Source organism: Schistocerca americana, chromosome 3 (assembly GCF_021461395.2).
Source record: "Schistocerca americana isolate TAMUIC-IGC-003095 chromosome 3, iqSchAmer2.1, whole genome shotgun sequence".
NCBI classification, from domain to species: domain Eukaryota; kingdom Metazoa; phylum Arthropoda; class Insecta; order Orthoptera; family Acrididae; genus Schistocerca; species Schistocerca americana.
The window spans coordinates 880,786,560-880,810,869 of record NC_060121.1 but is presented as its reverse complement, the minus strand read 5'-3'; the positions used below and the strand labels follow the sequence as shown (position 1 = coordinate 880,810,869).

At 43.6% G+C, this 24,310-nt stretch overlaps 1 protein-coding gene across 2 annotated transcripts in view; it reads right to left on the bottom strand.

Annotated features, from left to right (window-relative positions):
* Window positions 1-24,310, bottom strand: part of LOC124606698 (ATP-dependent RNA helicase DDX42) — a 76,728-nt gene that overhangs the window by 48,456 nt on the left and 3,962 nt on the right. For both annotated transcript variants that reach the window (XM_047138724.1, XM_047138723.1), the window contains exons 4-5: window positions 13,592-13,835; window positions 2,947-3,603 (exon numbers count right to left, since the gene is read on the bottom strand). In XM_047138724.1, coding sequence (XP_046994680.1) covers window positions 2,947-3,603; window positions 13,592-13,835 — 901 coding nt within the window. The remainder of the gene's footprint in view (window positions 1-2,946; window positions 3,604-13,591; window positions 13,836-24,310) is intronic.

Genomic DNA, 24,310 nt, shown 5'->3' with positions numbered 1-24,310 from the left:
GTCTGCAAGACACATGGGTAACAGAGTTCACCAAACTCATGATCGTCACATAGATAACGGGTCATTTTGAAGCTGTGTCTAACTTGTCTGAATGAAGACCCTCGGGCCCACACATGCCTGCCAGGCCAGAACTTCGGAGAGGAGGGAGGAACTGTGGGTCTGGATATGGGCAGCAGTAAATGCAGGAGAGAACAAGGTTGAAGTCCATGTAAGAGCTCCAGAGGGCTCTTGTCACCAAACAGTGTCGCCCAGTATGAACACAAAATGTCGTGTGTCTTGAACATACTTCTTCATTTGATGTTCTAATTGCCGAACGAACCTCTGTGGAGTGGCCACCACACTGAGCCCAGATGTCGTCATTGTGTCACTTCCAGTGTCCACTGCCTCACCAAAGTTTCCACCCACCGCAATCAATGACGACAGGGCCACTTTCAGCCTCACATCTGAGTGCCCGCAGACCGAGGGCTCCTGGAGGTGCAAGTCACCGGAGGTGGAGGGCGGGAGGCTGTAGAAGAGATGGTGGTCACACACCTCTCTCTCTGCAAGGTGTGGGGCCAGGTGTAGAAGGGTTGTCACCCTCACCCCCCGCCACCCCAGCAGGAGACGGATGTGATAAACTTACTGTTACCACTACCTTTTGCTGGCAGCCCCGCTCCAGATTCATACGCTGAGCCACCCGCATGCGCAAATGGCTGTGCCAGCATACCACAGATATTACTAAATGCACTGAACTAAGGCTCACCCACTGCAGATGCGGGGATAGACAGACACTGGAGGCTCCTTCATCAGGCTCCAGTGTGACTCTACAACTCAGTCTGCATGCGCAGACTAAAACTAGTGCCACCAGCATCAGTAATGCCTACACTTGTCTATATCTAGGACAATGTGAGCCTCTCAGTTTCAGTCTGTGCCCTGCTGTCAAGCATTGCTTATAGTGCAGCACTCACGATTTGGACGTTGTTTCACTAATGACCTTGTATCACCACCAGGCAGTTTCATATTATTGTAAATTGTGCCATCATGTGTTGTAGTCTACTATTAAACAGATTATAAAAACTGGTGTTCATTTGTCTTGTGTGCCACAACAGAAGCAAATACACCAAGTTAATAAAAAATATGTGGAAGAGTGAAGTGAAGGTAATGTAGTTTTGCATCAATGGTCAGAGGCCATTTTACTAAGATGGAAGAGAATTTTCTTCTTTACAGGATATAGAAATTAAGATATTTTTTCAGCTTGAGTTTGTTCAGTAGTAAAGTGCAACACTTTTTGATGGTGCTCTGCCCTTGAAGAGGTAGTTTGTCAACACCAAATCATGAAAATAGTCATCACTTTTACTGCAAAATGAATCTCGTTCACCTTCTTTAACGCACTTTTGTCTATTGTCAATCAGTGTTTTCACTGCTACTCTTTCTCTAGTTTGTGATGAGGAGGCCATCTACTATTACGGAACATTAGGAAAGCTCACGGGCATTCTGATTAGACAAGTCCAAAAAATACTAAGCAGTGTCTATGTGCATGAGTTTCTTTTGGTGAATGGTTAACAGATGTAGCATCGATCGAGCTGATAGCTTTGTCAAACCAAAAAGCATTGTGTATAATCTGGTAGATACATCTCGTGAATATCTTTGCAATATCAGTGAGGTCATGTAACTTAAACAAGACCCTATGAGTAGATCCCTGAAGCTTCATAATGCACTATCTCAAGAGAACCACTCCACAAAGCTAAAAGTATTTTTAGCACATTTACGACATTTCTGTGTTGAGCTGAGAAAGTTAGAATAGTCCTTGTATGCCAATAAATAATAGTTTTTTGTAGCAGATTACATGAACAAAGGTAAATAATTATGAATGATGTTAATGGGTATATATTAACTCCGCATTTTCTACAAGTATTTGGTTTGTTTCAAGTATAACCCGAAAATTAATTTTAAGAGCAAGCAGAATGGAGGAGCCTAGGCTTCGAAGTTATGATGTGAAACCAACAGCCGCACTTACAGGCAGAGGTTGGGCAGATTGGGCTCAAAAAATCTAAGCCTTTATTATCTCAAAATATTTTTATTGTTTTTGGTCGAAATGAATGTTTAAGGAGGGTAATGGATAACTAGTTTCAAGATTTGAAATCAGATGTGTCATAATTAGCATAACCTCAACCATTTAAGTATGCAATTAATTGAAAACACTGGTATTTGAAGTGCCATTTCAGACAGGATTACTGCACTGAAATACATTAACTTAAGCCTAACTGATTTCTCAGAAGATTTAAGGTGAAGCTTCTCCACAAAAATAAGATTATCAAAAACACAAACATTAAAATGAGGTCTCAATCAGTTTTGAATCAAACTAGGCAAAGAAAAATACTAAAACCTTTCCAGAACCACGTTTGTCTATCAAAATAAGAGAATTCCATTCAGCAATGCCATGCTTCTGATACACGTTTGCTCTTGTAATGATAAATAATATGTGAACATACCCAACATGGCTTGTGTTCTCTGCTATCACAGTCAAACATTTATTCAAGTGTGTGTGTGTGTGTGTGTGTGTGTGTGTGTGTATGTGTGTCTTAACAAATTAGAATGTATTAGCTAAAATAACTTATAAGTAAACATTCCTCTACAGAAATGGTGTTTTGTATTGTAAGATGTAGCAGCTCAACTCTACTAAATGTTTTAGTAGTTACATTAATTTCAAAGGTAGCTAAAAACATACAGACTACTTCAGAATTTTAGATCTGGCAGTAAAAACTGTTCACCAACAGAGAATAATTATAAGGGGATAAGACAACAGATAAGTCTGAAATGTCAGAAAACTGCATACCATTTTAAATTTTATGTCAGTGTGTTTCTAAAAAGTGACAGCACAGATTATTTAGTGACTCGCCCTTGTACAAAGACCTGCAAACATAGCTCACACTATTAGAAAGTATATTATGAACCATATATACGCACCTGCACAATCCGTATTGGATCAGTGAGAACATCCCTTGCCAATCTCTCAACTTTCTTCTTGAAAGTAGCACTGAAAAGCAGTGTCTGTCTATCGGGTCGCACGTGGTTACAGATTGACCGCACCTGTGGCTCAAATCCCATATCAAACATGCGATCAGCCTCGTCGAGCACAAGAAACGTGACTCTTTGGAGATTTGTGGCTTTCATCTTGACCATGTCGATCATACGACCTGGTGTTGCAACCACAATTTCAGCTCCTTCCTCTAGGGCTTTTGACTGTTCCCACTTAGAGCCTCCACCATAACAGCAAACGACACGCAAGCCATACACCTTCCCAAAACGTTTGGCTTCGGCATATATTTGTTGTGAAAGTTCTCTTGTGGGTGCCAAAATAAGTCCCACGGGGCCTTCACCTGGTGACAGCTCACGCTGGTCGGCAACATGTACCAGCATGGGCCAGACAAAGGCGGCAGTTTTTCCAGACCCTGTTTTGGCTATCCCTATTATGTCCCTCCCTGCCAATGCGGCAGGAACTGCCTGGGCCTGAATGGGTGTCGGCTGAGTATATTCAGACTTTCGAACTGATTTCATCAGAGCTTCATCAAATCCGAAGTGTGCGAAGCTAGTCACTGGATGAGGTGGATCTGGACCCGTTACCTTAAAACAAAAAAATACATTGTGAAACACACAGGGATTGGAAAAGAAACTATTTATAATAAATATGGATACAGCAACAAAGAACTTTTCTTGAGTGTGACACATTGTTCAAAATAATGCTTTAAACAACTGTGTGAAAATAAATCTAGATTAACACATCAGAAACTCGATAACATTTTGATTCAATTGTGATTCTGAAACCCAGCAATGTTAAAAGTTTTGTTTTGGTTCTTGGTATTTCAGCTATTTGCATAATGCTAAAATAATATCAGTTTCAAAAGAGATTAAAAAAATTAATATCTAATGATAACCCTCGGACACCTCGATGTAAGAAGTTTGAGCTACCCCAAATAATGCATCTGAGGAAGCATTGTAACAACTAAAGAAACAATAAAAATGGTAAGTTGCCAGAGAAAAGGACTACTTGGAACAGGATGGTATCTACATTGCTCTAAGATAAACAGTAAAATGTTAATAGCAAAAGTACAGTTCAATATTTATCATTTCCTTTGCACAGTCGTTAAATTACACCTTGTAAATTGGCCCCCCTCCAATCAATTTTAAAATGAAGTGTACATGAACTTAACTGTGATTCACACTGCATGGCTGAAAACAGAACTTATGGGTACCTCAGCATTACATATTCTGGACATTTATGGGAACATGTTTAACTGGAGTTTTCACAGCTGTACTACAAAAAGAGAATATTTATCTGTACAGCTAATAAACTCCTGCCCAGTGTTAAGTGATTATTGGGAATACATGCACATTTGTGCAAAACTGGAAGTAGAGTACTACAAATATGGGTTGCAACCTGAAAGTTGTAAGAGTCAAAGTTTGCACCCATGTGTTACAAGCTGTGGAACCAAAAACATTAAGTGCAAGCATGTAGTAAAAAACAGATCAATAAATGACAAATTGTAAGGATAACACAAGGCCATTGTATGTTTTGGGAAGTCTCATTCACATGAATAAAGAATCCTCTTTCAAGCATGGTCAAACTTCTAGCAACAGAAAACCTCCACAAAAAAAGGACAAGACAATGAAAATCAGTGTAGGGAAGTGCCATGATACAGACTTACTTTACAGATTTATTTGTTTGTAGCTAGATATGCAGCTCCACATAAATCACCTCACAGTTAAGATAAACAAGTGCATGCTATGCCACCCACCACAGCAAGTGCAAGACTGTATATGAAGAAAAACAAAAGTCATCTTTGAATTTTTTTATGTGTGTGCATGTCCTCAAATGGATTGTAACGGAGAGTACATAGTGAACCCTAATCATGCCCCACCCCCTTTTGCTTATTCTATTTGTAGGTGGTGCACAACACGGAAGAAATATTGGTGAAAACCATAAGTAAATGCCCAAATTTGTCTCATTTTTACATAATGGTAACTGTGCAAAAGGTGTGGAACATCCTGGCAGATTAAAACTGTATGTGAGACTAGTAAATGAATCAGCAATCTAGTCATTAGTTGCGAATGCTCTTGCGGCCTAAGCTGTTTGTGCACACCTAATGGCCCATCTTCACAGCTTCAAATCTATCAGTACCACTCACCAACTTTCCAAAACTGACAAGACTTCTCCTACATAAAGTTTTAGACTAGTCTAATCCAGGAAGAAAGAATATATGTTGCAGAAAATGGCCTAGTCACAGCCTACTGTGGTCAGAACAGGTAATTAGTAGCCTCAGCTGCAGTGAGGGGTGCTTCGGTAAACCATGGAACGTTGGGAGGAGGGGGTTGGGGGCTTTCCTCCCACATTCTCAGCCTCTCTGTGGTTGTAAATCTCATTGCTTTGCAATGCAGACATGGTAGTGCAGAGCATAGAAATTCCTTTAAATTAGACAATGTGGATATTTTCAACAGTGTGTGTTTCATCTACTTTCAGTACACCCCAGTCTACCTTAGCTTTCCTGTCACTGAACTATTCACAGAACTGTGCGTTGATAATTCTCTTTGTAGTTACCTTATGCAGCAGATGACAATTGCAGGGAATTCTGTACATTTTCATTCATCTTCTGCAAAGCAGAGTAGTTATTTTTATGACATGAAAAACCATTGCTCTTAGTGGCTCTTTATCAATATTTTTCTTCCAGTGATACAGAAGACATATCCATCAATTTACAGAACATTACGCATGTACTTCTGGTCATATTCCGCAAGGTGAGGATCACATATACTCATCCCTCACTCACTGTTTTAATTCTACCAATTTCTTGGCATGGGCGATAATTTTAATTCTTATGTACATAATTGGTTATTTAAAAACTGTATGCTGCAGTATTTGGCACTTCTTCTAACTGACGTATAGAAGAATGTAAGCTAATAGCTACTTTCTTTTTGGTGGGCTAAATGTTGCTCTTAATCATTTTCACTTGCATATTCACCTGCATCCCACATTATTATATTTTTAGTCACTTTTCTCTTTGACCTCATCGTGTTTTCACATCGATTTCAGTTCATTTTCACCTTTCACTATTGACCCTACTCCCCCAAGTTTCACCTTGTTTCCCCGTACCTCACCTGTATTTTGCACCCCCTCCCCCCCCCCCCCCCCTGCAAGTATTTTTATGTAATATATGTATTTTTAACCTCCATCAAGGATCCTTGCTCCTCCCATCTGTACCAATACAGAAAAGCTTCCTTATCCCTAGCCAGAAACCAGTCCCACATACTGTTCCTGCATTGTTGGCTGGTTCATGAAATCCCCGAAATGGCCTTAACATCAAATTACCCATCTCCGGCTGCAGCCCATTCTTCCACAATGACCTCCATCTGTCCAGTTTCTGCCGTTCCTTAGCCCTCATCAGCCTAGTCCTGCAAACCCTTTTAAATTAGGCCCAAACCACCTTGCAATTATCTCGTATCCATTTGTAAAGTTCTCCTGCTCTGCAGTCACAAATTCCTGTATCCCACTCTCACACTGAAACTCTTGCCCACCTGAAAGAAGAGCACCATGCACAATGCCACCTCAAAAGACCCTACATCCTATTCACCACTTACTCCCATTTTGGACTACCAGTATCCATCACTTGTACAACCGCCTCCAAACTTCCATCACATCCCCTCATAGCTGACAAACCCTGCCACACAGACCTATTACATTTACCACGTTCTCAGAAACTCTCTCCCATGCAATACAGAATCCAGAACCTAAAGAGACCTCAAACATAGTCATGAACATTCCCTCCAAAAGCCTTAGTCCCATAGATGTATCTGTCCTCTTCAAAGGCCTTTCCTTTCGCCCTACTTCCAAGCTCAATCATCTGGATTTGTCAAAGACTTTCTGTCCTTCTGCTGGTCCCTACAGTGGAAACATTTTTTCATCACCAATTCTACCAACCAGACTCAACTCAAAACCAATTTTGAAACCCGCCTGACTCAGTTCACTCCTCCATCCACCCTCATTGTCCCCACACCACCCCCCCTGTTAACATTCCACAATTTCTTAACCTCAAACTTTGCCTTACCATCATTCCTCAAATCCTTCAACATGGAAGATAACCTTATACTCACCGAGAAAAAACAGCAACACACCACCTAAAAACTGATCCCAACTTTATAATCCTACCTGCCAACAAAGACTCCACCACTGTCATCTAAAACTGCAGGAATTACCTGGCAGAAGAACTCTGCCAGCTGTGAGATTCTTCCACCTAGAAACCTTGCCACAGAACCCCTTTACAGAAATCCAACAGAATTTCCAATTGCTCTTCAAATTTTTACTCCCCTCAGTTTATCTCTCTCCTTACGCCTACCACTCCCAACACTCCTAATACATACTTCCTAAAGTTCACAAACCCAGCCTCCTGGACAGCCCATTGTGGCCAGTTACTATGCCCACTGAGAGTGTCTCTGCTTTCGTAGACCAACACCTTCAGTCTATTACCCGCAACTTACCCCCATAAGCCATGACCTTGTCATCGGTGGAGAGGCTTGCATGCCTCAGCAACACAGATAGCTGTACCCTAGATGCAACCACAACAAAGGGGTATCTGGTGAGAGACCAGACAAACATGTGGTTCCTGAAGAGGGGTAGCAGCCTTTTCAGTAGTTGCAGGGGCAACAGTCTGGATGATTGACTTATCTGGCCTTGTAACATCAACCAAAATGGCCCTGCTGTGCTTGTTGCTGGTACTGTGAACTGCCAAAAGCAAGGGAAAACTACAGCCATAATTTTGCCCCAGGGCATGCAGCTCTACTCTATAGTTAAATGATGATGACATCCTCTTGTGTAAAATATTCTGGAGGTAAAATAGTCCCTCAGTCAGATCTCCAGGTGGGGGGATACTCAGGAGGACGTTATCAGGAGAAACACAACGGGTATTCGCGCATCAGTGTGTGTGTGTGTCAGATCCCCAAATCGCGCAGGTAGGTTAGAAAATTTAAAAAGGGAAATGGATATGTTACAATCAGATATAGTGCAAAACAGTGAAGTTCGGTAACAAGAGGAATAGGACTTCTGGTCAGATGAATAAAGGGTTATAAAAACCAAATCAAATAGGGGTAATGCAAGAGTAGGTTTCATAATGAGTAAAAAAAATAGGTATGTGGATACGTTACTACGAACAGCACAGTGAACGCATTATTGCAACCAAGATAGACACAAAGCCCACACACACCACATAGCACAAATCTATATACTGACTAGCTCTGGAGATGAGGAGGAAATGTATGATGAGATAAAAGAAATTATTTGGATAGTTAAGAGCGCTGAAAATTTAAAAGTCATAGGAGATTGGAATTTGATCGTAGGAAAAGGAAGAGAAGGAAAAGAAGTAGTGAATATGGACTGGGGGAAAGGAATGAAAGAGGAAGCCGCCTGGTAGAATTCTGCACAGAGCGTAACTTAATCATAGCTAACACTTGGTTTAAGAATCATGAGAGAAAATTGTATACGCAGAAGAGACCTGGAGACACCGGAAAGTTTCAGATTGATTACATAATGGTCAGACAGGGATTTAGGAACCAGGTTTTAAACTACAAGACATTTGCAGGGGCAGATGTGGACTCTGACCACAATCTATTGATTATGAACTGCAAATTAAAACTGAAGAAACTGCAAAAAGGGAAGAATTATGGAGATAGGACCTGGATAAACTGAGAGAACCAGAGGTTGTAGAGGGTTTCAGAGGGAGCATTAGGGAATGATTGACAAGAACAGAGGAAAGAAATACAGTAGAAGATGAATGGTTAGCTTTGAGAGATGAAATAGTGAAGGCAGCAGAGGACTAAGTAGGTAAAAAGACGAGGGCAAGTAGAAATCCCTGGGTAATACAAGAAATACTGAATTTAATCACTGAAAGGAGAAAATATAAAGGCACAATAAATGAAGCAGGCGAAACATCTAAAAATTGAGATTGACAGGAAGTGCAAAATGGCTAAGTGCAAATGGCTAGAGGAGAAATGTAAGGATGTAGAAGCATGTATTACTAGGGATAACATACATACTGCCTACAGGAAAATTAAAGATACCTTTGGAGGAAAGAGAACCACTTGTATGAATATCAAGAGCTCAGATGGAAAACCAGTCCTAAGCAAAAAGGGAAAGAGAAAAATGGAAGGAGTATATAGAGGGTCTACACAAGGAGGATGTACTTGACTGAGGGCAATATTATGGAAATGAACGAGCACATAGAGGAAGATGAGAAGGGAGATATGATGCTGCATGAAGAATCTGACAAAGCACTGAAAGACTCAAGTTGAAAAAAGATCCCAGGAATAGACAACATTCCATTAGAGCTACTGATAGCCTTGGGAGAGCCAACCATGACAAAACTCTTTCATCTGGTGCGCAAGATGTATGAGACAGGCAAAATACCCTCAGACTTCAAGAATAATACAATAATCCCGGTTCCAAAGAAAGCAGGTCCTGACAGGTGTGAAAATTACTGAATTATCAGTTTAATAAGTCATGGATGCAAAATACTAACATGAATACTTTACAGAAGATTAGATAAACTGGTAGAAGCCAACCTCTGGGAAGATCAATTTTGATTCTGGAGAAATAAAGGAACATGCAAGGCAATACTTACCCTACAACTTATCTTAGAAGATACATTAAGGAAAGGCAAAATTACATCTGTAGCATTTGTAGACTTAGAGAAAGCTTTTGACAATGTCGATTGTAACACTGTATCAAATTCGAAAGGTGGCAGGGATAAGATACAGGGAGAAAAAGGCTATTTACAATTTGTACCGAAACCAGACGGCAGTTATAAGAGTTGAGGGGCATGAAAGAGAAGATGTGGTTGAGAAGGGAGTGAGACAGGATTGTAGCCTATCCCCGATGTTATTCAATCTGTATAATGAGCAAGCAGAAAATAATAATAATAATAATAATAATAATAATAATAATATTGGGGTAGGAATTAAACTCCATGGAGGAGGAATAAAAACTTTGAGGTTTTTCGATTACATTGTAATTCTGTCAGACAACAAACGACCCCGAAGAGCAGTTGAACGCAATGGACAGTGTCTTGAAAGGAAGATATAAGATGAACATCAACAAAAGCAAAATAAGGACAATGGAATGTAGTCAAATTAAATCGGGTGATGCTGAGGGAATTAGATTAGGAAATGAGACACTTAAAGTAGTAAAGGAGTTTTGCTATTTGGGAAGCAAAATAATGGATGATGGCCAAAGTAGGAAGGATACAAACAATAGACTGGCTATGGCAAGAAAAGTGTTTCTGATGAAGAGAAAATCATTAACATGGAGTATAGATTTAAGTGTCAAGAAGTCCTTTCTTAAAATATTTGTGTGTAGCATAGCCATGTACGGAGGTGAAACATGGACAATAAAAGGTTTAGAAAAGAAGAGAATAGAAGCTTTTGAAATGTGGTGCTACAGAAGAATGTGGGAGATTAGATGCATAAATCACATAACTAATGATGAGATACTGAATAGAATTGGGGAGAAGAGAAATTTGTGGTACAACCTGACTAAAAGAATGGAATGGTTGGTAGGACACTTTCTGAGAAATCAAGGGATCACCAATTTAGTACTGGAGGGAAGCGTGCGGGGGGTAAAAATCATAGAGGGAGACTAAGGGATGAATACAGTAAGCGGATTCAGAGGGATATAGGTTGCAGTAGTTACTCGGAGATGAAGAGGTCTGCACAGGATAGAGTAGCATTGAGAGCTGCATCAAATCAGTCTTTGGATCGAAGACTACCACAACAACAACAACAACAAAAACTCCCCTACATAAAAAACACCAATCATTTTCTCCACTGACTCTCCATAGTCCCTGTTCCTTTACTACACAGTGCCCTGTTCATCACTATTGGCACCACCTCCCTTCACATAACATCCCTAATGCCTATGGCCTTACCATTATTGAACATATCTTTCCCAATGCCAGAATATTCCAAACCAACAGCCTCCTTTCTAGTCGCCATGACCAATTATATCGTCACACACAATTATTTCTCCTTTGAAGGCATTATTTAGGAACAAATGTATGGTATGGCAATGGGCACCTGCATGGCACCATCCAATGCCAATCTATTCGTGGGCAATCTAGAGGAATCCTTCCTAACCAACCAGAATCCCAAACCTCTCACCATGTTTAGATTCACTGATGACATCGTTCATGGTCTAGATTGAGGGCGAGGACACCCTATCCACATTCTGCCATAATCTCAAAACTTTTCCCTCCAATCGCTTCACCTAGTCTTATCCAGCCCATCAAGCCAACTTACTTCCTTGATTTTGACTTCTACCTGAAAGATGGGTACATCAGTACCTCCGACCATAACAAACCAACCAAACACCAGCAATACCCCGAAATTGACAGCTGCCACCCATCCCATGCAAAGAAATCCTTTCCATACAATCTAACCACCTGTGGCTGTCACATCTATAGTGATGAACAGTCCCCCTCCAACTATACAAAGTGCCTCATTGAGGCCTTCAAAGACTGAATTGTCCTCCCAACCTCGTACAAAAACAGATATCCTGTGCCTTACCTACTCAGTCAGCCACAATGTCTCAAAGTCCCATTATCCTGACACAAAGCAACATTCCCTTCATCACTCAGAGCTACCCAGGACTGGAGCAACTGAATTACATTTTCTGCCAGGGTTTTGACTACCTCTTGTTGTGGCCCGAAATGAGGAATAGTCTATCGACTATACTTCCCACATCTTCCACAGTGGTATTCCGCCACCCACCGAAACTCCACAATATCCCCATCGATCCCTACTCCACCTCTGCTGCCAACCGCTTGCCTCACGGTCCACATCCCAGCAACAGACCTAGATACAAGACCTTACCCATAAATCTACCACCCCCCCCCCCCCGCGCCACCACCACCCGCCACCGCCAGCACCACCACCACCTGCTACAGTCCGGTCACAAGCATAACCTTTGCCATCACCTAAGGCGAGGCTATTTGTGAAAGCAGTCATATGATCTACAAGCTAAGCTGCAACCACTGTGCTGCGTCTACATGATGGGCACAACAAGCAGCAAGCTGTCTGTCTGCCTGAATGGTCACCAACAAAGAGTGGCAGCTGGATGACCCACTAGCTAAGCATGCTGCTCAACACAATGTTCCTCACTTCAACGAACTCTTCACCACCGATACCATCTCTGGATCCTTCCTACTGACACCAGCTTTTCTGAACTGTACTGGCGGGAACTATCCTTGCAATATATTCTATGTTCCCGTAACCCCCCTGGCATCCATCTTTCTTAGTCCCTGTTCTTCACCCTCCCATCGCCTGCCCCACTCCCACTCCAGCACTACACAGCCTTCTATTCCACCAGCACATCCACAGTCTTTTTTCTTCTCCTCTACTTCCTCCCTCATCCCCACTCTTTGCCTAACCTCCCGAATGCACCAAGCTGTCCTATCCTGTCCCCACCACATCCCTATATGCTCCCTCGTGCAGTACTTTACCATCCCCCAACCCAACACTATCCTTCCCCTTCTCCTCCCCAGCCTCCTCTTTACCCCCACCATCCAAATTGCTTCTCCCATCATGTACAGTTGCTTGCAGTCCACCTCGGAGGCCAAAGATAGTGGTTATATGCGAACTGTGCTTGCTTGAATTTGTGTATGTTGCCAACTTTAGCAGGTTTTTTTTTTCATTTATTTATTTATTTTTTTTTTATGTGCCTGTCTGCAACTCAACACCTCCCCATATGACGAATAGCAATTTATCCTTTTCATAGTACTGTCACATGTTTAAAAAAATTGTTCTAAACTTTCTTTGCCATGTTTCATGAAGTGAATGTACCTTTGACATACTTCCACTATAATTACAGCTTTAATGTTGCCAACTGTAGGGCTGCTGTTCCAAATTTTTGTCCAAAGTAGTCTGCAACAGTAAAACTTATGCATCCCACAGCTTTGTCATCAGTATATCTACAGCAAAAGCTACCCGAGCATGAATACCCTCTCACTGGACAGTGTTGGAATAATGTCAGAATGCCCTGAGAAAATAAATTCTGTAGAAAGTTGAAGCTCTCCTCTACCGATACAGCATGCACCTACAGAACACATATTTGAAATGACTTGCTAACACACTGTTAAGAAAACAAAGAAGCCAATGTTGATAGTGGTATATTAAGAGTCATGTGGTATAAAGCACAGACTTGAAAACAACCAGGAGTACTGAAACATAAAAAACACATGAATTACAACTTTACATAAATTATAAAGCAAGTTAATCCAGATAGAATTAGAGGTATGGAGAGGAACTTCAAGAAACTAATGAATAATTGGTCTCTGTGAGTAGGATACAAAAGGAAGGCATGTGTGACAGAAAATACAAAGATTTCTGATGATGCACCCATTACAGTTCTGGGTGAAACATAAGTGATGAGATGCATACATGTCAGGCCTTGGCCTTTGAGTCCAGTAAGCAGTTCATATATTGTCCAGGCCTGGCTTGAAAGCCTTAGCAAATATGTTTAGACAGTTGTTATTCAACAATATAAAGTACTAAATGCCTGTTACACAAACACTACCTTGATTCCAAGTTTTTGTCTCAGATCCTCCACTTGGTCTGTTGTGAGCCTTTCTATTTCTTCATGTACGTTATAGAAATTTTTCTCAAAGTCATCATACTTGATTGTTGAATGGTCTATTGGAGGTAAGGGGTCAATTTCTTTGTTTTTCTTTGGTGCAATTGGATTTCCATCTTCATCATACTCTATTTCTAGGTCAGACTCTTCATTTTGCACACCAGCTAAAGGATTCTCTTCCATGTATCTGCAACAGACACAAATAATAGTAACACCTTAAAATTATATTACGAGAAGGAAAGTTGCCACTCATTGTATAGCGGAGATGCTAAGTCACAGGTAGGCACAAAAGACAGACTCTCACAATTATAGCTTTCGACCACTAAGGCCTTCGTCAACAATAGTCAGACATGCGTGTGTGCACACACACACACACACACACACACACACACACACACACACACACACACACACACACACACACACACACTTTAAAATTATTTGATACCACATAATGTCTTGTATGATAAAACTATCTTCCACATACCACATTTCAACAGGTTCTAAGTCGACTATTTTCCCAGCACCTACATCTAAACCAATGTATATAGGATGTATCAAATTCCCTTTACAGACTTTGAGGACTTCTAGTAGGGACCAAGATAGTTAAAATTAGCATAGGAACTCATATCCAGAAATGTACCATTTTCCTGCTGCATGCAAAACACAGCAACACATGTTGCACTCTGACTCCTGCTGCTTGTTATCTAGGTCCACTAACAAGCAGGGCTCACTGTGACAACCACTGACATCAGCACAGATACACTACCTCCTTATCATGTTCTGGTACATACGATCACCAGTACCTGGTCCTCTAGTACCTGCTGCAGCTGCAACCCCAGCCCATACGTCTTCCTCGGTTGCCACAGGGGTCTTGTAAACCAAGTAATTCATGTCATCCCACAGGCACTACCCAAGTGGGTTCAAGTCAGGAGAACGTGCAAGCCAAGCAAATGATGTAAGATACTTATTTTGGAAAATAAGTTTAGCACAGCATCAACAAGGTATTCATCCTTGCCTACCATTCTGATTCCAATCTACAGATGGCAAAACAAATTGTTGCCAGAGGAGAAAGAAATGATAACTATCAGGCAAAAATCCTTGGACAGGTCAACAGAAGTGCCCGATTCCATCCATCTTCTTTGACCCGTGACATAATGGTGGTGTTGTGTGTAACGTCACTATGGTGCACTGTGTTTGCAGGTGTCATGTCGTTGTATTTGATGGTGCACTCTGGTGGTGGATGTGGACGTGATGAGTTTAACATGTGGTATTGGGTTAATTTGAGTTTGTATTCTCATCATGCTAATGTTGTTTCGAGTTTAGGTAGCTGATGCAGCGACATGGATTGTGGATGTGTTTTCAGCGAGTTAATAAAGGTTTTTTTTTTATGTATTTGGCATTTTTGTTAGGTCTGATTAGTTCGGTGTTTGTTGTGCAGAGACAAGTCTAATTTTATATGGCTTTTTATTTTTGGTAGGTCGGCTGCATTTTATTTCACGTAGTAAACATGGGGTATTTGGGTTTTTGAGTGTTGGGGTTTTGGTCCCACTTTTCAGAGTTGTAGGTGCTTGTTTTTTGGTATCAATAGCTGTGGCCGAGCTACGTAGGTCAAGAACAATGTCCAATTCCTGTGGTTTTGTTGGTGTAGCAAAATGCTGTAATTTAAATTTTTTTTGGATATTATTTGTTTTACGATGATGCAGTATTTCTTTACTGTTTTATACTTATCTTGTCCCTGCCCTAAACTCCCAATTTCCCGCAGTCGTCCTGTTAATTTCATTTTATTTTTGGAGTGAGATAGTATTGTCATTTTTATTTTTGCTCACTTTTGTTGGCATGTGCATATATGACATCACTGTCACTATGTTGTATTCACTGGAACAAGCTGTTTTCCCCATATTGATGATGTCGTGGGTCAACCCCAGGTGGAATCGGACTGAACCCCAGATTGTTGGACTTTTAGTCCAAGACTTACCTGTCAAAGTACTAACCAAATTTATTTTGAATCAGAATACACTGTCATGCACTTCGCCTAATTTGTGAGGCAAATTCAACGTATTTTTGCTTTCCTACCTAACTGTGGGTACAGCGTTAAATTTCTTTCTGTAACTTATTTTCATAACACATAGGTTCTGAATTATTAGGCCAGCTGCTAATGTAATATAATTACTGTGCATGAGCAGGAATGAGCATACTCTTACACCTTCATTCGGGAATACTGAAGATTGCGGTACCACACGTTCTCTTCCACTAAGGGTCAACAGAGGCATCCGATCTCACCCGTCTGCTTTGACCCATGACGTAAGGGTGTTGTGGTGCGTGACATCATTACGACGTGGAGTTTAGTTTATGAGTTGGTTGTGTTTGTAGATGTTATCTTGTTGTGGTTGGCAGTGTCCTCTGGAGGTGAGTGTGCATATGGTCCGAGTGTTATGTGGTGTATTGGGTTCATCTGAAAGCTGTTGGTCGCAGTGCACAGTATTTCGGATTGCCTGTGATTGAAGAACTAATTGGTGTTATTGGTTTGCTGTTTGTCATGCAGTAAGGCGCCCTTAAAACCCACATCCTTTCGTCTTTCCCTCTCATTCCCTCTATCCTGACGAAGCAACCATTGGTTGCGAAAGCTAGAATTTTGTGTGTATGTGTTTATATATATATATAAAACCCTGTGGCTAAACATGCCTTGGTGCACGGCCAGCACATCTTGGCACAGTGTTACACCGTCCAGGTTATCTGGATATTTCCCACTAACACCAACCAATCCGAACTCCGGAGATGGGAACTTGCTCTTCAATATATCCTCTCTTCCCGTTATCCACCAGGCCTCAATCTCCGCTAATTTCAAGTTGCCGCCACTCATACCTCGCCTGTCATTCAACAACATCTTTGCCTCTGCACTTCTGCCTCGACTGACATCTCTGCTCAAACTCTTTGTCTTTAAATATGTCTGCTTGTGTCTGTATATGTGTGGATGGATATGTGTGTGTGTGTGCGCGAGTGTATACCCGTCCTTTTTTCCCCCTAAGGTAAGTCTTTCCGCTCCCGGGATTGGAATGACTCCTTACCCTCTCCCTTAAAACCCACTTCCTTTCGTCTTTCCCTCTCCTTCCCTCTTTCCTGATGAGGCAACAGTTTGTTGCGAAAGCTTGAATTTTGTGTGTATGTTTGTGTTTGTTTGTGTGTCTGTCGACCTGCCAGCACTTTCATTTGGTAAGTCACATCATCTTTGTTTTTAGATATATATTTCCTACGTGGAATGTTTCCCTCTATTATAACCATATATATATATATATATATATATATATATATATATATATATATATATATATATAGAGAGAGAGAGAGAGAGAGAGAGAGAGAGAGAGAGAGAGAGAGAGAGAGAGTGTGTGTGTGTGTGTGTAGGGAGAACATGAGGTTGGTGAGAGTACCAGTGTCTCAGACCAGGGACTGTTATATATGGCGGTGCCGAAGGGATAACCTTTGGCACTCCATCAGACGCGGTACCTGGTTAGAGAAGTCTAGGTTGGCCATGAGAAAGATTGTTTTGACGACTTATTATTTTTGTTATAGTTCCTCTACCAGTTTTTGTGCGTATGAGACTAGAGTGAGTGAGAGGATGGTTTTAGATTGTTGTCATTTTGTAGGGAAGTGTGTTCAGAATATGTGAAGTATAGGGGTAAGTTGGGTGGGCTGGGGGTGGTGGTCTAGATAGATCAATCGCAGTTTGGGAAGAGAAAGTATGGGAGGGGTAAGTCTTCGGTTGGTTTATGGTTGGTTGGTTGGTTGGATTAAAAGAGGTGAAAAGGGACCAAACTACGAGGTCTTCAGTCCATTTTTCCGATTAAAACAATGCCAAAAGTGTCACAATAAAACAAACGGGACAGACAACTCAAAACGGAATGAAAGGAAAAATCACAAGAACAATGAAGGGCAACAAACATGTACATGGACAAAAGGGGACAAGAAAACCATAGAAACGCAAGAAACGGGATGAAGACATTAAAACAACAAAGCAGATTACCATGGCTGGCTGACCATGAGAATAAAAAGGAGAAACCAGCCACTCTGCAACACATTAAAACCTCCACTCTAGAAGCACTAGGATGGAGGACACACAGGGACAAAGGACATGCGCTAAAACTTAGATCAAATGATAAAACCCACCCTTACAAATAAAAAGTAAAATTAAATCAGCTGATGAGGTGTTGTCAGATAAAAATAGCAGCAACGAGTCCGGTAACCCAAGATTTCGTCGCTGGGCAGTCAAAGTAGGACAGTGCACCAGAATATGGGCCACTATCTACCATGCGCTGCACTGAAACTCAGGCAGGTCTTCACGGCGCAGGAGGTAACCATGGGTCGCCCAAGTGTGGCCAATGCAGAGCTGGCAGAGGACAACTGATTCCCTGCGAGAGGCCTGCATGGAAGACTTCCACACATTTGTAGTCTCCTCAATGGCACACAGTTTGTTGTGTGTACTGTTATGCCATTCCGTCTCCCAAGGACGAAGAACCCTACAGTGTAAGTCAGAACGCAGGTCAGTTCCCAAGATGCCCATCTCCAGAAGCGGTTTCCACATAGCCTGTTTGGCCAGCCTGTCGGCTAGTTCGTTGCCTGGGATTCCAACGTGTCCTGGGATTCCGACATGTCCTGAGATCCATACAAACACCACTGAACGATGGGACCAGTCCAGGGCATAGATCAACTCCTGGATGGACACTACAAAAGGATGGCAAGGGTAGCACTGGTCGATAGCTTGCAGGCTGCTGAAAGAGTCAGTACACAGAAGAAACGATTGCCCGGGGCACGAACAGATGTACTGAAGTGCATGAGAGGTGGCCACCAGATCTGCAGTGAATACACTGCAGCCTGTTCAAAATGTCCTCTGTGGACGTAGGCGAAGCCAACATGACCATCAGCCATCAAGCCGTAGGCGTAAACCACTTCAGGGCCCCAGAACACATCAAGAATCGAGACGAAGTGACAGCAGAGAGCGGCAGGAGTAACTGAGTCCTTAGCGTAACATGAAAGGTCCAGATGAATCTGCGGCCTAGGCATACACCACGGAGGTATATGCGGACAGACCTGGATGGGAGGTGGTAAAGGGAACGACTCCAGTTCAGACAGAAGGGATCATCGCACGTGAACCGCAATCATTAGCCCTGACCTTGGTCACTGATGAGGGAGATGAACTGCCATGGGTGGAAAAAGGAGACGGTAATTCAGATGCTCAGGAGGACTACAAATATGTGCAACATAACTGGCAAGCAGTTGTCCACATCGGATCTGCAATGGAGGGACTCCGGCCTCCACCAGGACACTGGTCACTGGACTCGTTCTAAAATCCCGTAGCTAGGCGAACACCACAGTGGTGCACTGGGTTCAGTACACACAACACTGAGGATGCCGCCAAACCATAAACCAGACTCCCGTAGTCAAGGCGGGATTGAACAAGGGCTTTGAAGAGCTGCAGCAGCATAGAGCGAACTGCACCCCTGTTGGTGCTGCTCAGGCAGAGGTGGTCATTGAGGTGCTGCCAGCGCTTCCACTTAAGCTGACGAAGGTGAGGTAGCCAAGTCAATCGAGCATTGAAAACCAGTCCTAAGAATCTGTGTGTCTCCACTACAGTGAGTTGATCATCATGAAGGTAAAGTTTTGGTTCTGGATGAACAATACGATACCGACAGAAGTGCATGACACACGACTTAGTGGCCGAGAACTGGAAGCTGTCGGCCTTGTGGATAGCTCAATGTAGGTGCCACTTAGCAACACCAGCGCTGGTGGAGCAGTACAAAATGCAGAAGTCGTCTGCATACAGAGAGGGTGAGACGGACAGCCTTACAGCTACTGCTAGACAACTAATGGACACTACTAAAAATAGCGATACACTCAATACAGAGCCCTGCGGGACCCCATTCTCCTGGATATTGTTGGGTGTGGGTGGGGGTGGATTGGGGAGGGGGGGGGGGGTGGACAGACGGACACTACGGGAGACACCAACTTGGAAATGGAAAGTTGGAAAGTACAGAGCAACAGGAAATTCTGGATAAAAATCTGAAGTGGGCCTCGGAGACCCCACCTGTATAATGTGGCAAGGATATGATGTTACCAGGTGGTGTCATATGCTTTGCATAGATCTAAAAAGACGACAACAAGGTGTTGGCATCTGGAAAAGGCGGTTGAGATGGCAGACTCGAGGGACACAAGATTATCAGTGGTATAGTGCTCCTGGCGGAAGCTGCCCTGACATGTAGCCAGTAGGCCACGTAACTCCAGGACCCAAACCAACCGCCGACACACCATACGTTCCTGCAGCTATGAAGAATATTAGTGAGGCTGATGAGCCAATAGCTATCCACATCAAGTGGGTTTTTATTGGGTTTGATCACCGTAACAATGGTGCTCTCCCTCCATTGCGATGGAAAGACACCACGCACCTGATCCGGTTGAAGATGACGAGGAGATGGCACTTGTAGTCAGACGAGAGAAGTATAATCATCTGACTGTGGATCCGATCCAGCCCAGGAGCTGTGCCGGGGCAATGAGCAAGTGCACTGAGGAGCTCCCACTCCATAAATGGGGCATTATAGGGTTCACTGAGATGTGTAGTAAACAAGAGGACTTTCCTTTCCATCCACCGTTTGAGGGTGCGAAAGGCAGGGAGGTACTTCCCCGACACAGAGGGTCAAGCATAGTGCTCAGTAAAGTGCTCGGCAATTGTGCTTGCATCGGTACATAGCATCCCATTGGTAGTAACGTCAGGGACACCTGTTGGAGTCTGGTACCCAAAAGACATCTGATCTTCGTCCAGATTTGGGAAGGTGACGTATGGCACCCAATGGTTAACACATACCTCTCCCAACACACCTGTTTCCATCATTTTATAAGCTGGTATAGATGGGCATGCAGCCCCTTAAAGGCTATCAGATATTCTAGGGAAGGGTGCCGCTAATGTCGCTGTAGAGCTCACAGGCGCTAAGAAATTGTCTTGGTGACCTCAGGCGACCACCAAAGGACTGTCTTTTGCTGGGGGAACCCTAAAGAGCGAGGGATCGCGTTTTCTGCCGCAGAAACGACTGTGGTAGTCACCCGTTCAACCATCACATCAATTTTAGCATGTGGGGGAGAGTCAACAATGACATCAGAAGTGAAAGTTTCCCAGTCCGCCTTCTTTAAAGCCCATCTGGGCAGGCATCCGTGGGCCTGACGCTAGGGCAGTGACTGGAAGATGGGGAAGTAGGCACTACCATACAGGTCGTCATGCGTTCTCCAATGGATAGATGGGAGAAGTCCTCAGCTGCAAATTGTTAAATCAAATGCCGAGTAACTACCTCGAGTCACACTGAAACGTGTGGCAGCCTCAGTATTTAAGAGGCAGAGGTCAAACCGAGACAGTAAAGTTTTGACAATGTGCCTCGGTGTCACCCCACAAGGGGTTATGGGCGTTTAGGGAGTTGATCAATCAGGGCAGCTAATACATTCAGGGGTACTGCATCATCTCGAGGAAGATATACATTGCAGACAGTTATTTCCTGCATTGTCCGTATTCTGACAACCACAGCTTCAAGAGGGGTTCGAAGGGGCAAAGTTTCACTAAAGACGGTTTAGGACATAAACGCAAACTTCACCTGACACTCGATAATGTCACTACGGTTCCTGTAATATTCCTTATAGCCACGGAAGGTGGGGGGTCCGCATTGCTGGGAACCAAGTTACCTTGAGGGCAATGCAGAAAGCAGGTGTGAAGCTTAACAGTTGAGGTAGCTCAGCCAGGCGATGGAAAAAACCGCCGCAATTCCACTGGAGGATGACATCATCGTGAGACTGGGAAGGCATGGAATATTCAATGAGGCAGTTTACGCCTCAGGGTTACCTGCTGCCGACTTTTTGCCTGAGTAGCCTATATCCATTATGTCTGAGGGTCCGGTGAGATCCAGGTCCTCAGCGGACGCCAGAATCTGCACCGCATCCTCAGACGCAGAGCTTGTAGGTAGCAGTGGTGTGGGAGCCACCACCAGTTCCTTGGGGGTAATCTTTTTCGATTTCTCACACTGTTCCTTGAGTTTCCCTGGCTGGGAGGACTTCACTGAATCAGTCTCCGGGACTGAGGATGAGTGTGAAGCTCTATGAAAGACTTACACTTCTCTGGCTCAGAAGTGGGGACTGAAATCCCTGATGGCGGGGGGGGGGGGGGGGGGGGGGTGGTTCCAAAGTAGGTGGTGCGGGAGCAACAGGAAGGAAAGTGCCCCCCACCATCAAGGGGGCAGGTGTAGTCTCCCGGTTCTGAGAGATGACAAGAATTCGAGGAACTGATGGGGCGACAACTGTTCTCGTAGTGGCAGCATATGAGGAGGTCATAGCCACAGGATGTAGGCGCTCGAATTTCCTCTTAGCTTCAGTGTAGGTCAGTCGGTCCAGGGTATTATATTCCATGATTTTCCTCTTTACCTGAAAAATCCTGCAGTCTGGCGAGCAAGGTGAATGATACTCTCCACAGCTGACACAGGTGGGAGGCGGGGCACATGGAGTATTGGGATGCGATGAACATCCACAATGTCGACATTTGGGGCTGGAAGTACAGCGGGAAGACATATGGCAGAACTTCCAGCACTTAAAGCACCACAATGGGGGAGGGATATATGGCTTTACGTCACAGCAGTAGACCACCTCCTTGACCTTCTCGTACAATGTGTAACCCTCGAAGGCCAAGATGAAGGCAACCTGGTTATCCCTTGGACTCCAATGGACGCGCCGGACAAAATGAATACCTCACCGCTCTAAACTGACACACAGCTTGTCGTCAGACCACAAAAGAAGGTCCCTGTGGAATATAATACCCTGGACCATATTCAAGCTGTTATGGGGCGCGATGGTAACAGAAACATCCCCCAATTTGCCACATGCGAGTAATGCCTGTGAATGGGCAAAGGATGCTGTTTTTATCAAAACTGACCCAGAGCACATTTTGATCAAGCCCTCTACCGCCCCAAACTTGTCCTCCAAATGCTCAACAATAAACTGAGACTTCATAGACATGAAAGATTCCCCATCAACTCTCGTACATACAAGGTATCAGGGCGAATAAGCTTCACTGCTATTCTTAGCCTGGCATTCCTACCATGGTGTGGCCAGGGAGGGGAACAATTTGGGGTCGTGTTTCTTAGCTTTGAAGTTAGATTTTCCCCGCTTAGAGACTGCTGGCAGTGCACTACCAGCACACCAGCAAGAGATGATGTACTACACTTCATGACAAGTCATCCGCCCTGATTCCACCCACTCAGACCAGGGGCCCTCCCCACAAGTGCCACCCAGCCGCAGCAAATGCCACTTGGCAGGATGGCCATTGCCGGGAGTCCCAATGCCTCAGGGTGAAGGGCATCTACTCCTTGGCATATGTGGGGAGTTAACGGCACTGGCATCAGCAGAGTGATGATCCCTGTGTTGTCAGCGGGCTACAATCAACAGGGTACATGGCGGCCCCACCATGACAGACTGGTTACCGTGCTGGATATGAGGTGCAAAGAAGTCCATGGTCATCATCGGCACAGAAAGTGACACTGCATAGTGCATGGTGGAAGAGACACCCAGGAAAGTGTCCTCGCCCAAGAGATGGAGAATGAGCGGGATTGCAATGCAACGATGAGGAAGTGGGCTGAAGATCTCAATGCACGATGGACACGATGCACCAAGTAAGGCGCCATTCCCCAATTGGCTTGCTCTTTGGGAAAATTTTGAAAAATTGCGGTTAAACCCTACAGGGCACAAATCACAAAAGCCGAAAAATGTGAGACTCCTTTTAGTTGCCTCTTACCACAGGCAAGGATACCTCGGGCCTACTCTAACCCCTGGGTGTGGGTGGGCCATTTTGTGTGTGTGTGTGTGGGGGGGGGGGGGTTGCGGATTGTGTTTTCAGGGTTTTGGAGGGACATCTGAAGAGGTAATTGATGGGGTTAATTGAAGAGTATAGAGAGGAAGGGAGTACTGTAGTGTCAGATGCTCTTTTTGTTGTATAGGGAGTGGGGGAAGAGGGTCTATTATCATTTAGTTGTAAATCATAGTTCAGAGTTAAAAAGTTATGAAACTGGGGCATGTACCAATTCAATGGATCAGTCATAGGGAGGGGGAAGAGGCACTTTCCTAACCTGCAATCTCATTTAGATGAGTACTGCTAGCAGAAGAGCGTCCCTGGGCAATATTGCATTTTTCGCATTTTTTTGAGGGCAGTTAATAAGATGTACAGGCCAAGGGTGGCTAGCTGAGGGGGTTTCGTACGTTGCTAGGGGGTGGGGGGATATATTTGTGGATTTAGGTGCTTTTGGTGGGGGGGGGGGGTGTTGTTTTATGATTATATTACAAAGGATCTATTTTGTTGCAGTTGTTTTTGTGTTGTAATGTGTGATCAAGTTTCGTTAACTGTGTGGTTTTTATTTGTTGGCGGATTTTTGTTTCTGAGGGTTGGGGTTGATAGGTTGTGGGTGGTTAGGGTGTGTGTGTGTGTGTGTGTGTGTGTGTGTGTGTGTGTGTGTGTGTGTGTGTGTGTGTGTGAGCGCGCGTGCGCGATTTTGATTGGGATGGCTAACCTAGTGTGCCAGATTTTGTTCATGGTAAGTAGTCTTTTTTTGGGTCTATTATTCACGAGTTGTGATGTTTTGTGGGTTT